Genomic DNA, 17,546 nt, shown 5'->3' with positions numbered 1-17,546 from the left:
CAGGTTAATTGTTGAACAATATAGGATTTAGTCCTTCAAATTTGAATTAAAAATTCTAAGATACTGTATGTGCATTGGACCACTCTTGGTTTAGTTGTCTAATGCTGCAGGCATAAAGATAAAACACATACATTTTGGCCTGTTTAAAAAATGCTGTCTAAATGAGAAGAAATTTGAATGGAAATTCACTTGGGTTTCAGCTTGCTAGCTTAGATATATGGCGGAAAACACAGACAAGACTGAAAAAGCAGTTTCTGCTCTTGCACTCCTCTTTAAAATAAACTGCTGTATTTTAAGCCAAAAGAACTGTTGGGTTTGACAGAACAATATGTCTATATGCTGCCATAGCAGATTCATGGCGCATTAAGCCCCCGAACTATTTTTAATTTGTCTGTTTCACCCTGGAAACCCCCGTTTACAGACGTCGCGCAACTGCTTTTGTTTCAACCTAACCATAAAACAAAGGTAATTAATTATATTTATTATTCAAAAGGTCTGTCATTTCTAGAATCATTAATTGATGTCTAATATTTCGTTAAAAAAAAAAAAAAAAGACTAAAAAATTATTCACTTGCATATTTTAAACTTTTAAACAAATGACGTCACAATGAAAAAAATGGTGTCTGTAAAAAAGTCACAGATATGTACCTCATAACTATCGCTTAATTGTATTTTTTTTGTTACTGTCGCATTTTCCCCAATATTTCAGATGATAAATGATCAATCCAAACAAAGAAAAATTGGGAAAAAAACGTTTAAAATGGTAAATGTATGAAAAAGAACATCTTGACCAGTCTTAGTGATACATGCTACATGGAATTTTTAGATCAAAACAACATAAGTACGTGATAATATCTTGTTAAAGTCATGGCGTCTGTAATTCTGCTCTCATATGCGCTCACCTCTAGATAGGGTTTTGCTGTTTCAAAAACATTTTTTTAAAAATATGCCCTCCTGTTCAAAATTTACTTCCCCCAGAAAATTGAGCTTTTAAGCTTTCCTATGATGTATCACACGTGCATATCGGACAATTTTGAAATTTGGCCAAATTGGGGGCCTCAGAGCGGAACTTCAAGTCACCTGAGTGTTTTCCGCCATACCTATTTTGAATTTGTGGGGAAAAAAAAACAAAACATTTTTTCTAATTCATAAGGGTTCAGTTAATAGACGTACCTTCAGCAAGGTTAAGAACCACTGTGCTAGACACCCAATCCATTTAGACTGGGAGGGGCTAATTAACGATTGGGAGGGGCTATTTAACGATTGTTCATTTGAAACCGGCATTCACAGCCAATCTTTCAGATTTTCGGAGCATTTACGGGTCGCTTTCTGTTCATTTTAGGGCATTTACAGGTCACCTCCTGTTGAGTTAGAGGCAGTGTCTATTCATTTATTCTTCCTGTTGATTTTGTGTTACAGAACAGGAAGTGACCCAGAAATGCCCCAAAATCGAGGTGACTGAAAAGTGAAAATCAACAGTAAATGACCCGAAATGCCACAAAATTAAATTCATTGCTTGCCGTTGACGGCCATAGACGTCCAATCCGTTTGAAGTAGGAGGGCGGAGTGATAAACTCAATTCAATTTACAGAAGAAGAACGAAAAAACTTGTTTTTCAGTTTATTACTTGTAGAGTAAAATAGTGTAGAATTATTTCCTGACCTATGTATCGATAATTGTTTATCGCCATATTGTGAGATCGTCATTATCGTGAGCCTTGTATCGCAAGTCGTATCATATCGTGAGGTACCCAGAGGTTCCTACTGACAGAATTTAGGTGTTTTGAGGGGGCAGTCACCTCAAATGCCGGAATCAATGTCGAGCATGGCTTTTGTTACCTTGACGACCGGGCAAGAGCAAGGATTTTGAACAGTGAAGTTGTTTCAATTGATGAGGCCTAATTTGCCTACCACACATGTCAATGTCAGACTGTCAGTACTTACAGTATGTTATTATGTGCATTGGTATGTTTTGCGGTGTTTTAGTCTTCTGGAAAATACTATACGTTAAAACAGCAGGAACACATTCAATTTTTTTCCTGGCAATGTGTACGTTTGTGTATACAGTACTGGCCTTAGAAGAATTTAAGTCTACCAGATGATTTAAGTTATATCATCCAAAAACCTTTGCTGTATATTATATACCTTCGGGATTTTCTATGACGCCTCCAAACATTTTCTACTTCCTAGAAAATTGTGCCTCCCACACTACTTCTTACACAACTGCCCGCATTGTTGTCTACCTTCCGATGCATTCCTATGCTTGTCTTTGCATCTTGCCATACCAAGGAAGGCTGGGTTACATAGGCCCACAGCCTCAGGGCGAATCATGTGAAAGACTTAACAGGATACAGCAGGTGCGAGTTCCATGTCATTTTGAGGCGACGCAAACGGAAAGAAAGGTGGTAAAAGGCTAGTTCTTCACAACGTGGGCCTTGTGTGACCGCCTACTCACCCTGACAAGTATGCACTCTTAATCATGACATTACAGTGTGCCGCTCTGAGGGGGATACTCAGGGGCGATTTGAGATTATTTTAGCTTAAGACCTCAGATCACGTCGCCTCATTAAAAACAGCTAAATACAGACATTCAAAATGCAGGTTCACATCTCAGAGGCAGGCCATTACTCCTCCACGTGATCCCTTGGGTTTGGAGGCTTTGCTCACAAGTCAGACACGCAAACGTAGCAAACTTTTCCAATAAAGCCACCAGAATAGAAGGAGATTCAAGCAGCGCTTGATTGAAGGATAAAGCGCATACACATGGGACCAAAAAAAAAAAAGGCAAACATTTTGTTTCATGGAGGACAAAAGGACAAGAGGGAAAAAAATCGTTGATTCTCCTTAACAGGGCAAAAACCACTCACCTCGGGGCTCAAAGACAATTCATTACCGTGAGGAAATAGCTTACCAGAAAAGCGATGAGGCTCCGTAGCGTGTTCTCCCATTGGAAACAGCTCTTAATGTATTGTAATGTGTACAGAACGGCTGTGCTGATTTTGCGAACCCGATAGATGTTGTGGGCAAGAACCTTGATGGAGAAGAAATAATACAAAACGATTATTATCATTGGATTTACAGTACATAGGAGATGATGAAGCTACTATGACTAAAACGTTTTAAAAGGGTTTATCAAAGTGAAGCCAAACTTTCATTAAACATAAATACTTCAGAAACGAACAGCCTATTCTAGTGCCGCAACGATTAATCGATTAACTCGAGTATTCGATTAGAAAAAAAGATTTCAATTAAATTTTGCTGCTTCGAGTATTCGTTTAATTAAAGTGGCGTTGTAATGGTTTATTTGAATGTGTTTGCATTTAGTTTTATTGATTTGGGTGGATACACAGCTCTCTAGTCTGCCTCATTTCAAATGGCTGAATCCAGCTGCTCCCTGTTAAGACCAACATAAGCTAATTTTTTGTTTGAGCTAATGTTTTTTACAACGCATTCGTAATTTGGTTTATAGGTATATTTAGCTATTTTTTGGGGGGGGGGGGGTATGTATCTTAACAATTTGTTAAGAACACTGTAAAAAAAAATATTTTAAAAAAGTTAGCATTTTATAGCATTTATGCTATGCTAGCGGACTTTTGCTATGTAAGTTAGCCAATTGTTCTTTTGTTGTACATAGATCCTCATTAAAAAAAAAAAAAAAATTATACCGTTTGAGGGCCAGCTCAGGTATTTTAATTTTTCATGTTCCCTATCCGATTACTCGATTATTCGAACTAACTAGTTTATCGATTAATCGACTACTAAAATAATCGATAGCTGCAGCCCTAGCCCATTCGTACATTTTTTTTTTTTTTTTAAAGTTCGTGCCTGTGTAAAGTAATAAATACTAAATTACGGAAATAAATAATACTCTGATTAGCTGGCAGCCCATTCAGGGTGTGCCCTGCCTCCTGCCCATAGTTAGCTGAGATAAGGTTCACAGGGTTGCTGGAACCTATTAGGATAAGTGTTACAGAAGATCAATGAATGTATAAATAGAAGCATAAATAATAAATAAATCTAATACTAATAATAATCATGTTGAGCACTTTTAATTGTATATCATCATTCTACTTCTTTTACTTTTAGCTTTTCCCTTCAGGGGTCGCCACAGCGAATAAATTGCCTCCATCTAACCCTCGCCTCTGCATCTTCTGCTGTCACACCAACCACCTTCATGTCCTTTTTAAGTACATTCATAAACCTTCTCTTTGGGCTTCCTCTAGACCTCTTTTCTGGCATTTGGAAACTCAGCATCCTTTTGCCATTATACTCAGTATCTCTCCTCTCGACATGCCCAAAACATTTCTGTCTGGCCTCTCCTACTTTATCTCCAAATCCTCTAACATATGCTGTCCTTCTGATGTGTTCATTCCTGATCCTATCCATCCTGGTCACTCTCAAAGGGAACCTCAGCATCTTCATCTCTGCCACTTCCAGTAATATTACGCATTGGGGATGTCCCAATGCTGAACTTCCGATCCAATTTTTCAAGGTATGTTTTGCCGGGACCTATTGGATTCACATATTTTGGGTCCAGTAAAAATAATGCTAAAAATAAATCTTTTTTTTTTTTTTTATCAAAATGAGGCCTGCTTTGTAAACGGAGCATTTCCTGAAGAAGTCCTCAGGAAATGTTGATTACAAATATTTTTTGATGCTCCGTTACTATCATTATTTTTTATTTCTAAAGAGAAGTACTCCTACTCAGTGAATGTTTGCCTAGCAGTTTGACTGACACTTGCCGAAAAATGAGATGGTACTGAAAACAAAAGAATACTGGATCAGATATGTTCTTGTGACCATATCCAATACTGTCCAATACTCGAAAAATAGCCATATTGAGCGTCGATATTGTCCCAATATAAGTATTGGATCTGGACATCACAGCTAGTATATTACTTTAAACAAATTAAATATTCAATTATTTAATGAAATAAAAACGACAAATAAAAATTTTTTATTAACAAATTTGAGGAAATATGTGCACTGATCCCCCCCCCCCACACACACACACACACCTGCCAGACTACCACAAAGATACCTTTTTTGAGAACTTTACATTCTCTTCAGTAAATTTTTCCTCTTTTGGTTGGAAACTCCTAATCCCAGCTCTAACCTTTATCAGAAGACAAAATACATCATTATTTTCATATTATTGGCTATAACAAACATTTTTCTAAGTTTTATTCACTTACGTTGTTGTATATAACCTCTAACACAAGAGTGATGGTTCCTTTGGCTGGGCCACTCAAGTCTTCTTTTTTCAAGTAGAGACAAATTTGCTGCTCATTTTGTACCTTTGAAAAAATTACAAGTGTTTACAGTTGATATGACGGAAGAAATTGTTTGACCTATAACTGAGTCTCTAGAGGGGGAACGAAACTACGACAACTACGAAACTTTTATTACTTCGCTATTTCTGAAAATCAGTTCGGCATTTTTTTTAATGCTAACACAGGGACTGATTTATATAATATCCTTTTTTGCATAGACTTCACTATCAGTTGACGGGAAACGGGGAGCGAAGGCGCTCTGTAGGGGGCTTATGTTTAAAAAAAACTTCAAGGGGCCTATTCTAAAAAATTTAAATATTTTCAAACCCAAAGCCGCTAGCGACCTAAAACCAAAACAGACACCTTCCTCAGGCATATATGAGCACCGGAATAAAAAAAAAAATCAAACTCTTTCCCTAATAAAATCCTAATTAATTACTTTTTATAGAAGTTTAACAAAACTTCAAATGGCTATAAAATTACCAGATTTTACGCTTGATGCACAAAAATCACTAAATATAGAGATAATCACCTATATTTTCAGAACCAATGCCAATATTTAACATATCATATCATCAGTTTTTGTCCAAAATAGCAACTTCATTTTTTATTTTTATTTAGTGCAATTTTGACATTCAACAGCTAATAAATCACTCAATTTTCACAACAGAAACTTTAAACTTTAGGATAGCATGCAGAATCACCTTAATTTTACTCAACAAAAGCAAATTTTGCATATTTCTATATAGGTACAATCACAACTTATTTAGGTTGAATTCCCATGTCACTATTGCCTCAGCACGTCTTGCTGGCTATCTGACACTCGTCGTTTTTAGATTGAAATGTTAATAAAATAAAACACGTAAAAGCCAAATTTTATTTTTGTATGGACACAGAAATGTCTAAACTATACGTTTCTTTGCCAAAAAAACAGGCAGTTGGCCGAAAATTACCTGATTATTTGAATGTAAAGTTCCACTATTGTGTATGGATACAAAATCCAACATGGCAGCTTTTTACGCTGAAAGTTCTTGTAAATAAATGCGTAAATCCCGGAATTTCTATAGATACGAACATAAAACAGTCTAGATTCTTGGTTATGAGCAAAAAAACGGGCAGCTATCATTCATTTTACGTAACTATTTCAAGCTAAAGTTGCGCAAATTTTTTCAATTCATTTAATTTTTTTCACGTTTCAAAGTGCATGCATGGTGCTATTTTATGTGATAATTACCTTGAATCTTCGACCAAATCATTCTTGAGACACTCCTGTCTGCTTGTATGCACTAAAACCTTTGTCCGGTTTCCACTTAAATCCGGCGTTAGAACGCAGCATGTGTTTGAGTTTATCGCAGTGAAAGCCTCCAGGATGCTCTGCCTGGCACGGCCTTCTACGGGAAGCCGTGGTGCAATGTCTGTAGGAGCTGTCTAGTCAACTGATAGTGAAGTCTATGCCTTTAGTTATTCTGCTCTAACACACAGATTAACACACATTATCAAAATGTTTAGTTTGTCTCATTTAAACACCATAACGGTAAAAGAAAGAAGAGTAGTGGCTAATATGTCAAACAAACTTACTGTCAGTAATGGGATTGCCACTTTGCCCAAAAAGTTTCGCGTTTTGTCGCCATTTTCATCCAGGATGGTCAACTCCACCGCGTCATGAATGTCCTTAATTGGGCTGCAGCATGACAGTAGCAGATATGTTGTGATATTAACCCTGAGGGGGGAAAAAACACCATCCTCCTTACAATGTGAGTGCTTTGTTCCACTCCGGATTGACAGTCTTGTAGATGGTGTGGGTTTGAAGATTGCCATTTCCCAGTGAAATCACACAATAAGGGTTGCTTTTTCCTGCAAATGGAACATTTATACTGAAATATCAGATTCTGAAAAAGTGGCATGGTGAACAGTTACCATTGAGGTCCGTAGCTGAAAGATCATTCGCTTTTAAAACCTTGACCTGGAGGAAACCGATTTCTCCCATGCATTTATACGAGTTACTTAAACTCTGTGGGAGAAGGCAGAAAAAAAGACAATGATTAGGGATTTTTTTGAAACAGTACCAGTAATAAGGAGGCTAGTGTGTAATATTTTTTTCTGGCCTGTGATGTAACAGGTCGGCCAATTTCTATAATACCAGCCATACAAAGTCTTTCCGGAAGGGCTTTGGTAGCTATGCAAGGGAAACAGACTGATACGCAAACAAACAAACAAACAAAAACATTCTTTTGCAATAATTTTTGATTCTTCACATATTTTTTTAACGATATTAACTATTTCGACTCAAAAGGTCTTCTGAACTAATATAATTAAAAACATATCAATTAGAGCTGGGCGGTTTACCAAAAATGTACTGCTACCGAGATGGTTCACAATGACCGACGTAATTTTGACCATGTCGGTAAATTTGTTTTTTAATGAAATGGAGAAAAAAAAAGTATTTTCAGCCCGCTTTGACTACGTGTTGTTTACCTATGTTCATTCCCCTTTATGAAAGCAGTCAGTGCGCTTAGTGTGAAATGTTAAGTCAAGTGGTTATCAGAAAATCCAACAAACAGAAGCATGTCGCTATCAGCCAGTATGCTAATGCTACAAGTGAATGTGATGAAGTCGGAAAATAGTGAAACAGCTACCAGTAGCCAGGCCACAGGCATTTTGAGTATAGCATTAGTCGACGTTGATGTGGGAGCAGAGCATTGTAACCGGTCTACATGGAGCCGCCCCGCCCCGCCCCCTCGTCCAAGTGAGGACTCGAGCCGGCACTGCATAGCGCGTCCAGCACGACAAGCAAGTGCGCTAAGCTTTAGCTGCCAGCACACCCTCTTGAAGGCATCGGGAGGGAGGTTTCTATGCACTGTATACAACGGACCTGCGTGCACCCGTTACACACGGGTTGCACCTGGCAATCAGTATATCGTGTTATTATGTATCTCTGCGTGTGTTTGACTTCTCTGAAAGTTTTTATAATGGTACAATTCACAGTGGATCAGCTAAGTATTCAGCATAAAGTATAATCAAACAGTGTTGCCTATAATATTTGAAGGTGCCTTTCTGGCACTCAAGGTCGCCAATCATTTAAACAAATTAAAGATTAAAAACACGAAATAAAATATAGAACGTTTAAGCCAAATTTTAAAATACTAAGACTTTTTCAAGGCAATAAAAATACTAATACAATATATAATAATTACAAGAAAATAGACACAAGAAATAAGGGATTATTATGGATAGGTGAGTCTGAACAGGTGAGTTTTGAGTTTAATATGACTGTTTAATGACCACAGCTATTTTTCTGGATGTGCTTGCTTTATTTTGTGTCATTGCTGCAATGAGTTAGCGCAGTACAGCTTAATGTATGTGTAGGTGTGTGTGTTTGTGTGCGTGCATTTCAGAAAATGCTCTGTAAAAAAAAAAAATCAAACAAAATGCTAGTTTTTCACAGTAGAAACTTGATGTAAACACTTGTGTTGAATGATCATGTCACAGCAGCCATTAACAATAAGCTGTCTGATACTCGGTCCTCTGAAGTGCCCTGTTCAAGCCCCTCTTGCTGTAACTCATAAGTGTTGCAATGACATTTTTGCACAGTGGCTATAGTGATATTTACAACTTTGTACATTGTTCAAGTCATCAGACTTCTTAAATGTTTATACTCGAATGTTTATTGTTGACATGAGATTTTTATATACCCAAAGTTTACACTGAATGCATGTAAATATGTTAAACTGAAAGCTGGTGAATAAATAAATGAGAAATGGTTCATTTGTATTTCATGAATTCATTCACATTTTCAAATTATTTAAGTCCGCTTGGGCGCATTTATTGTCGTTTATCGTTATCGAGGTTAATCTGCTCAATTTACCGTGATAAATACATAAGGCCGTATCCCCCCACCTCAAAATGTCCTGTTATAATTTTGCAGACACTAATACTTACAAATTTTTCCACCACAGAGTCCCTCTCGTCAGGCTTCTCCAAAGGAGCAGCCTCGATGTCAGAGACAGAGACTCCCCAGCAAGGTAGCAGGGTAACCAAAATCACCAGCCTGCCCTTTCCTGGATCCAGCATGTGAGTGTAGAGCTGTCGCTCATTTAGCACAAGTCTGGATAGGTCAACCTCAAACCTGCGACACACAAAAAGGGGGAAATGGGTCCACTGGAAAGGTAAAGGGTTGTACAGAGAGGGGCTACATTAACATTACCCAGCGGGAAATACTTACATTCCCCACGATTCCTCACCCTTCCTGCCTCTCTTTGAAAACACCTCCACCTGCAGAGGTTCCTGGTTATCTGCAAACTGATTGAAGTCAAACCGTTCTCTCCACTGGGGATTGGGTTGAATGCAGAGGTTCTAGGGGGCAATACAGACAGACTCATCTCATACACACACACATTAATGTATTATCAAACTTAACAGCACCCGCATGACAGGTGGATTAAGTCATCATGCAGCACGGCCAGGAAGGGAGGTGTTCGTGCGCCTCCGCTCGCGTACGCTTGTACACTCGAGTAGCCACGCCGGGATTGTAAACACTGACAGCTCCCAATTAGAATGGGCTTTGTTCGACAAACAAACAAACAAGTGGAGAGGGACGGCTGAGAGGTTTACAAAGAGCTGACACGACAGCAGTGAGACACTACCGACTCGGCGGGTGTGGGAGGGTGGGAGGAAAAACAAGTCCAGGTAGATGAACAGAGGCATGCTGCGTATGCAAATGAGAAAGACAACGGAGCCCGGCAGCACCGAGTGAGTGGCAGCCCGGCCCACTCTAATGAGCTGCTTGTGCCACGGCCCAGTGAGCATAGGTGGAGGTGAGTCACAGACGGGTACCCGTTGAGGTGAAGAATTCCCCACGCAAAAGAAAAGACTTCAAGTGCATAGAGCGTGTCACAAAGAGACAGAAGAGCGTGAGAAAGCAGGGAGCTTCCAGATAAGAAAAGGAAAGCTTTTTTGAAAGTCTAACCTTGCTCTTGTACTTCTGATCGCCCAGACGAAAGCGGACATAAATGTCTCCGTGGCCATACTGAGGCAGATCCTGGCCCTCCACCAGGGTGATGGCGAGAGCACCTGTCCACAGGCGGCTCTTGGAATGACTCCTCTGCATCTCGGCCGGGCTCAAGTACTGTGTAGCCTTCTGGACGATGCAGAGATTGTGTTTTAACCAGGGCTGTGAAGAATCAACTTTAGCAGATATTTCAGTTATACATTATGTACTTCACTTGAGTATCTATTCTTATGATTAATTTGTACTCTTGTTCATTAGATTTACCGTATTGGCCCGAATATAAGCCAGTGTTTTTGCATTGAAATAAGACTGAAAAAGAGGTGGTCGTCTTATATTTGCGGTCTAGAATTATACCCATTAACGACGCTAGATGGCACCAGATATCATTGAAGCAATGTTCTGTCATGATAGATCTCAGCTACTCTCCCTATTCACGACGCTAGATGGCGCCTGATATTATTGAAGCGATGTTCTGTCATGACAGATGTCAGTTACTCTCAAGTTTAACCAGTTTGCATTATTTTTAGGGCTGTCGAGTTAATTACAGCTTAAAAATTAATCGTAATTAATCGCAATTCAAACCATCTATAAAATATGCCATATTTTTCTGTAAATTATATATATATTCTGTAAAATAAATTGTTGGAATGGAAAGATAAGACACAAGATGGATATATACAGTGGGGAGAACAAGTATTTGATACACTGCCAATGAGAAAACCCATTGGCAGTGTATCAAATACTTGTTCTCCCCACTGTACATTCAACATACGGTACATAAGGACTGTAGTGGGCATTTCACTCTACTGTCATTTAAATCTGTCTATGCTGTCCTCACTCTGAAAACTACTTTTTCCCCCAAAGCTAGACAGCTAGTGAACGACTCCTTAATAATTAGACTTCTTTCTTTTTCATCTGATTTATTAATAAAATGGCCTCAAACCATTGTCCTCTTTAGACCGTCGTAAAACTACAAAAAAAAAAGTACACAAGCATTGCATTAGCAACAACGTTAGCTTAGCACGCTATACAGGTTCACTAAACAAACAAAAAGCGTCTCATACAAAAAATATAACATTTCGCTTACTAACATAATATGTACATTCTTTACAACAACCATACTTACGGACAAATCTTGTCCAAGGATCATATAAGCACAACATTATCAGCCCGAGACGCCGTGCAGCCATAATGAACTGGCAAGAAAACAATAAACCATGTCGCAAAGCGACCACAAGAGTTCGCTGTTGGACAACACAAAAAGCCTTGCTGTAAAACTTACCAAAAGGCAGAATACTTTCTGAGCGGCACATGTGCGTTAATTGCGTCAAATATTTTAACGTGATTTATTTAAAAAATTAATTACCGCGCGTTAACGCGATAATTTTGACAGCCCTAATTATTTTATTGCAATGTTTTTCCTTATTCAGATTAGTTTCAAGACTACAGTTACAGTTAGACTTTACTTTGATGGTCAATGCAGTTATTGGTAAATGGTAAATGGTGTTTTACTTGTATAGCGCTTTTCCAATTTTGTTGTTTTATCACAATAGATTGGTTTTTTTACATTTCAAAAACCAGAAGCCATTCATTTATGAATGTGATCGCACTTTAGTTTATATATTTAAATGTTCAGATATTAAGATTTGAATGAGGCAAAACAACATGCTTTTTCTCTCAAATATATTGTCATATTCATTTGTTTCAGATGTACTGTAATTATTTTCTGTATTAAAATGAATTTGGTGTTCAAATAGTCTTTTTTCAAACTTGAGTCTTGAAAAAGTGGGGGTCTTCTTATAATCAGGGCCGACCTATATTCGGGCCAATACGGTCATTTTAGAAAATGTATACAGTTCTACTCTGATCTAAATCAGCAAGTGATGACAGCATAACAAAAATGAAAATAAAGAGAAGTGCATACATTGTGTCCTTTTTAATATTAAAGAAAAAAAGTAACCTACAATAAAGTATAACTTTATCATCATAGTTTTGTTTGAAACAGAAAACATCAATTTGCCTGCATTTAAAAAAAAAAAAAGAAAGTCACATCCAAACGGTAAAAGTATACTAAATTTTTTGACCATAAAATAAAATTAATAATTTAAAATAAAATAAAATAGAAAATAAAATTGAATAAAATCAATTAACAATAAACTCAAATTTTACCAACATCAACTCATGAGTGCAATATGCCAAAAAATTTGACCGAAAAAAAAAACAAAATGAATAGAAGAAAAACGACAGTGTCATTGGACAGAGGGGCCATTTTTATTTTTGCTGCAAGAAGTATCAGCTCCTTTGTTATAGTGTGGGGCTATTTTGCACTGAGCAACTTGGTATGCCACCTTATATGATGCTAACAGTGCTCGCTGGTTTACTGATGTAACACTGATAAAGCGGGACAACTGTTGGCAATAAAGTTTTCGCTGGAAAAAAAAGAACAAGTGGCTTATCAATGACATTGGGGTCTAATGTTTTAAGTGACGTCTTAACTGATTTGGCTTCCTACTGTCCGCTGCAAACATTTTTAGACAGTAAACACTGGTCTTTCCTAGTCTCCCGCTGTATTAAAAGTCAAAGCCAAAAACTAAACGCTACAGTACATACGCTTCGTCATATTTCCTCGTCTTACCTCTTTACCTGTCCGTTGCTCTTTGCTGTGTGCTCTTGTTTGGTTCGAAAAGAATGCGCACTCTGAAAATCAGAGCGCCACTGCCACCCACTGAATGGATGTGCTATTACACTTTATTCTAGTACAGCAAAAAAAGTATTTCCCGAGGTCACATGCGCCACCCCTGGCATCGTTTTGTGCCCCCTGGTGCCCACTATTTGAGAAGTACTGGGTTGAGCTACGTATATAGGACATATACTTAGTTTTCACAGAAAAAAGTATTCGATAGACCAACATAACTGTTTATTTTGTGCACTTTTTGTGACATTCAAAGATGCTTGAATGTGCATTTAAATCTCTAAAGAAAACAGCAATTGGTTCCAAGGAAGTATGTTGGATGGATATATCTTGGCAGTTCTAAGATGTCCATTAAAAATGTCGCTGTGGAGGGACGTTTAGCCTGCGTTGCCACTGGTGTCTTGGCCATATATGTACAGTGGGGAGAACAAGTATTTGATACACTGCCAATGGGTTTTCCCATTGACTGTGTATCAAATACTTGTTCTCCCCACTGTATGTACAGCCATTTGGGTGTGACTTTTTCCGAATCATTTCATTTGTAAGCCATATAAATTTATCAGTAATGTTGTGAGATGAGTTTAAAAGTATATATCATTGTTTGACACAAGAGCTGGCCCGTTTCTGTTGCAAGTAGCGAAGTGTAACGATAGCTATAATACATTAGCGCCGGTTAGTGAATTAGTCAATTTTCTTCCTAAGAAGGAGAGTGAGGAGTTTGCCGTTTTTCCACTTCTCTGTCGTCTTGGTTGCCCTTTACATCAAAGAACCTGGGTGCCTTCTTGGTAATCTGGCAGGCATCCTGTTCTGACTACCTGTTTATGCATCCATTGTAACTGTTCTCTTTGGTGGGCTGTACCTAGAATGATATCTTGTTCCTCTGTAATGGTGACATGTAGAACAACAATAAAGACTATTCTGACTCTGATGTGCATTGACTTTGCAAACGAATAACCCCTGTCCACTATTTAAGATGCAAATGTGGCTAAATACTGTAAGTGAATAATGGCCGGTCGACTGTGATACTGAATATTGGGGACAATTGTGCAGGGACTATTATCTTTTTTTCCCCACTTACTTGGCAGCTAAGCATGTCTTAAACGATGGTGACAGTTACATGTCCAATCAAAATTGTTACAAATTGGTTATATGTCAGGGCCCCGGAAAAAGATTATATTCCACCTATAAAGGTTGATTTGGACGTGAAAATTGCATACGCGCTCCACTGTGTTCCTGCTCCCGACTCAGCCTGACACCTCATCATGTTTTGCAGGGCGCTTTAAAAGTAAGACACCGGTTTACACTATACAACACATCTCTGTTGGAGGACATTAGCACATCTCTTTTCTGACAGGCAAGGCTGGCAAAGAGAGAGAGGCAGAGAGAAAGGGAAGAGAGCAGGACGACAGCGAGCAGCCAGATGTCCCGGGCTGTGACAGTCCCACTCATCACTGGCTTCCAGGCTGAGTGTTGGGAGTCAGGACACTTGGCACGCTGCACCGGAGACAGCAGGCGGCAGTGAGTAATGATGCACAGCGAGCGCGCACACAGCTCTCTCATCAGCATATTATGCAAAAAATGCGGCATGTATGGCCCATATTACATTGTGTACCTAGGTAGGTACATCCTTGAAGTTCATATCCTGACCAAAATATTAGGTACACTAGATGAGATCCAGTCGCGAAAACATGAACACATAGTTGGGCTTATGTTTCAAAAGATTTTCATTATCTGTAGTGTGAAGCAGTGTTGTTTTCGTCAATGATGACGGGGTGAAAGTGGCTAGAATTTCTTGCCGGAACTCCCTGACATGAAAGTCGCCACAGAGCCACAAATTTTATTTATTTAGTTTTTTCTTTTTCTTTTTTTTTTTGGGGGGGGGGGGCATGGAAAGGGGGTCAAACCTCTTAAACTACTGAAATGCAAACTGTTTTAGTGCAGTTATTTCTATGAAACATACAAAAACTGATTTTCATTCAAAATTGTATTTTTTTAATGATTTGCAAAATAAAAGTTAACAAAAATAGCAATAACCCCAACCTCCATCTCCTAATTTTTATTTTCCCTCATTTCCTCACATACTAAATGCCAAATCTCAATTTTATCTACTTAAGAACATAGGTTAAGTTAATGTAAACACTTCCTTTATTTTTATTAATAAAGATACAGTATATGTAACATACATTCCAAAAAAATAAGTACAAATGAGTTAATTGGAATATATTTGGAAGATCACGCAAACATTTACTTTATTAAGGAAATGAATAAGTAGCCTAACATAGATGAACAAATATAAGTCCAAAGTGGACATTGACAGCTAAGATGTTCTGAACCTCCCCATCATAGCAAATACTGTAAAACTCAATATGATGAATAAGCCTCCTCAACTCTTTCGATGCTCTTAAAGATTTGATCCATTTTATGTTGTATTGCCCCCTTTTTGTCGCATCACTTCAACAACTTAAAAAAATTTTTTTTTTGCTGTTCCAGAAAACATGCACATTTGAACCAATCAGAGCTAACTATCTCTGCTGATCAGATGTCAGTATGTCAGCCAATAGAACAGATAAATTAGTCCAGGCGTTTTGCTTAGCTGCGTGCATTCGGACATTAGCGTGACTCATTATCGTCAGACTCAGATAACTGCAGCAGCTGGGGAATGGAATAAATAATAAATATTGGTGGAAACGGATTACGCTACACAAGCACTTTATTATGCTTGTTGTTAACACTTGTGTATGTAAATCTGATGTTGGTAAATTGTTTTCTTCTTGGAGATGAAATACATGTGTGGCAGCTTAGCATTTTTTTTTTAACATAGCGTTTTGACAGTTGCCGTGATATTTTCGAAATCAAAGCACCGTGTACCGGGACAGCATTCCAGCCCTGAATCTTATACCGGAACTGCGTTCTGGCCCCGAATCTTATACCCGAACTGCGTTCCTGACCGTTCTGGCCCACTTTCACCCCTGGACGACAATGAAACATTTCGTCAACGAACACTTTTTTCATGACGATTACGAAACGATAACGAGCTAAAAACGTGTTTTGGGAGACTAAAACATAACGAGATGAATTCCAGTTTTCGTCTGACGAGACGAGACAGAAATGCGCAATAGTTTCCGTCACATGTTCACGATGTGCGACATTTTATGTGTCGTTAGCGTGCATCATAGCAATGTCTGGTTGTGTCACACACGTCACCAGTGTGTCGTCTAAAGTCTCCGTGCAAGCTTGGGCACACGGTAAGATTTGTTTTCTTGGCCAGAGAGAATAGGCAATGTTGCTATAGCTTTTAAAGGTCTGTGCTGAGTGATCATCTCACATTAAATGTAACTCGTAGAGTTAGCATAGCATTCGCGTTATGGCGACTGTTTTCTTAAACACTCGGACAACTTGTTTTTCTTTTTTTACTTACACTTCGTGGCGTCCAGGTGGGTATAATTAATTGAAAATAATGTACTGTTTTACTGCTGAGAGTATATAATGACCAAGTTGGTGTTGTCCTTGTAGATAGAAGCTACAGTATGTGCTTGTCAGTCAGTGTTCATTCGAAATAGTTGGAAACCTTTATTTTTGGAGTAAAATTAAATTTTACAGATGAAAACTAAAACTAGAAGAAATTAGTAACCCGATCGATCGGGTCCGATCACGTCATTTTCAAAGTATCGAAATCGGCAAAAAAATATCGGACATGCCTTTTTTTAATATATATGTATTTTTTAATTAAATCGTCTTTTATTTGTATTTAACGTTACAGACAAAATGCCTCACACTCATCCAGAGTCTTTAGTTTTGGCTTAAAGTAGGGCTATCAAATTTATCGCGTTAACGGCGGTAAGTTTTTTTTTTAAATTAATCACGTTAATATATTTAAAGCAACGCATGCGCTGCATAACGTACTCACGCATTGTCACGTTCAAATTATAATGGCGCCGTTTTACCTATATATAGAGCTAAAGGGCAGCGTAAAATGAGTAAAGTGAATTTTGGCAGTCTTTGGAGCATTTTTTAATTGGCTAAAGCCTTACAATCCCTCTCTCAACAATTAGAAATATCATGGAGAGCAATGTGGGGAAGCAAGGTAGTAGTTGATCTTTTTTTCTTAACACCCTATGTTATTTCCCAGCGCAGAGAAGATATATCAATTGGTGCCGCTACGCACAGTCATGGTTCCACTTCCCAGCATGCATTTGAGCAGAACAGTTAAATGGCAACAGTATAATTTACTGAAAGCTCAACAAATACACTAGATGGCAATATTTAGTCACAATATACAAAGCCACACCTATCCTTTAAGAATTACAAGTCTTTCTATCCGTGGATCCCTCTCACAGAAAGAATGTTAATCATGTAAATGCCATTTTGAGGATTTATTGTCATAATAAACAAATACAGTACTTATGTACTGTATGTTGAATGTATATATTCGTCCGAGTTGTATTCATTTTTTTCTTAATGCATTGCCAAAATGTATATGAAAAATTATTGGGAATGATTGGAATTGAATCGGGAGCAAAAAAAAAGCAATCGGATTGGGAAATATCGGGATCGGCAGATACTCAAACTAAAAC

General features: G+C 38.1%; 1 protein-coding gene across 8 annotated transcripts in view; it reads right to left on the bottom strand.

Annotated features, from left to right (window-relative positions):
* mctp2a (multiple C2 domains, transmembrane 2a) overlaps nt 1-17,546 on the bottom strand; it is a 94,151-nt gene that overhangs the window by 58,714 nt on the left and 17,891 nt on the right. For 6 of the 8 annotated variants that reach the window (XR_009063197.1, XM_057836166.1, XM_057836164.1 and 3 more), the window contains 9 exons: nt 10,239-10,409; nt 9,495-9,625; nt 9,212-9,398; nt 7,190-7,283; nt 7,024-7,126; nt 6,851-6,953; nt 5,195-5,296; nt 5,041-5,115; nt 2,911-3,030 (listed from right to left, as the gene is read on the bottom strand). Coding sequence is in view for 7 of the 8 variants with exons in the window: in XM_057836166.1 (XP_057692149.1) it covers nt 2,911-3,030; nt 5,041-5,115; nt 5,195-5,296; nt 6,851-6,953; nt 7,024-7,126; nt 7,190-7,283; nt 9,212-9,398; nt 9,495-9,625; nt 10,239-10,409 (1,086 nt within the window). In the remaining variant the exon portion in view is untranslated. Of the gene's footprint in view, nt 1-2,910; nt 3,034-5,040; nt 5,116-5,194; nt 5,297-6,850; nt 6,954-7,023; nt 7,127-7,189; nt 7,284-9,211; nt 9,399-9,494; nt 9,626-10,238; nt 10,410-17,546 lie in introns of all 8 variants that reach the window. The other 2 variants (XM_057836168.1, XM_057836167.1) reach the window with 2 other exon arrangements.

This window comes from Corythoichthys intestinalis, chromosome 5 (genome assembly GCF_030265065.1).
Source record: "Corythoichthys intestinalis isolate RoL2023-P3 chromosome 5, ASM3026506v1, whole genome shotgun sequence".
NCBI classification, from domain to species: domain Eukaryota; kingdom Metazoa; phylum Chordata; class Actinopteri; order Syngnathiformes; family Syngnathidae; genus Corythoichthys; species Corythoichthys intestinalis.
This window is presented reverse-complemented; position numbering and strand designations above follow the sequence as displayed.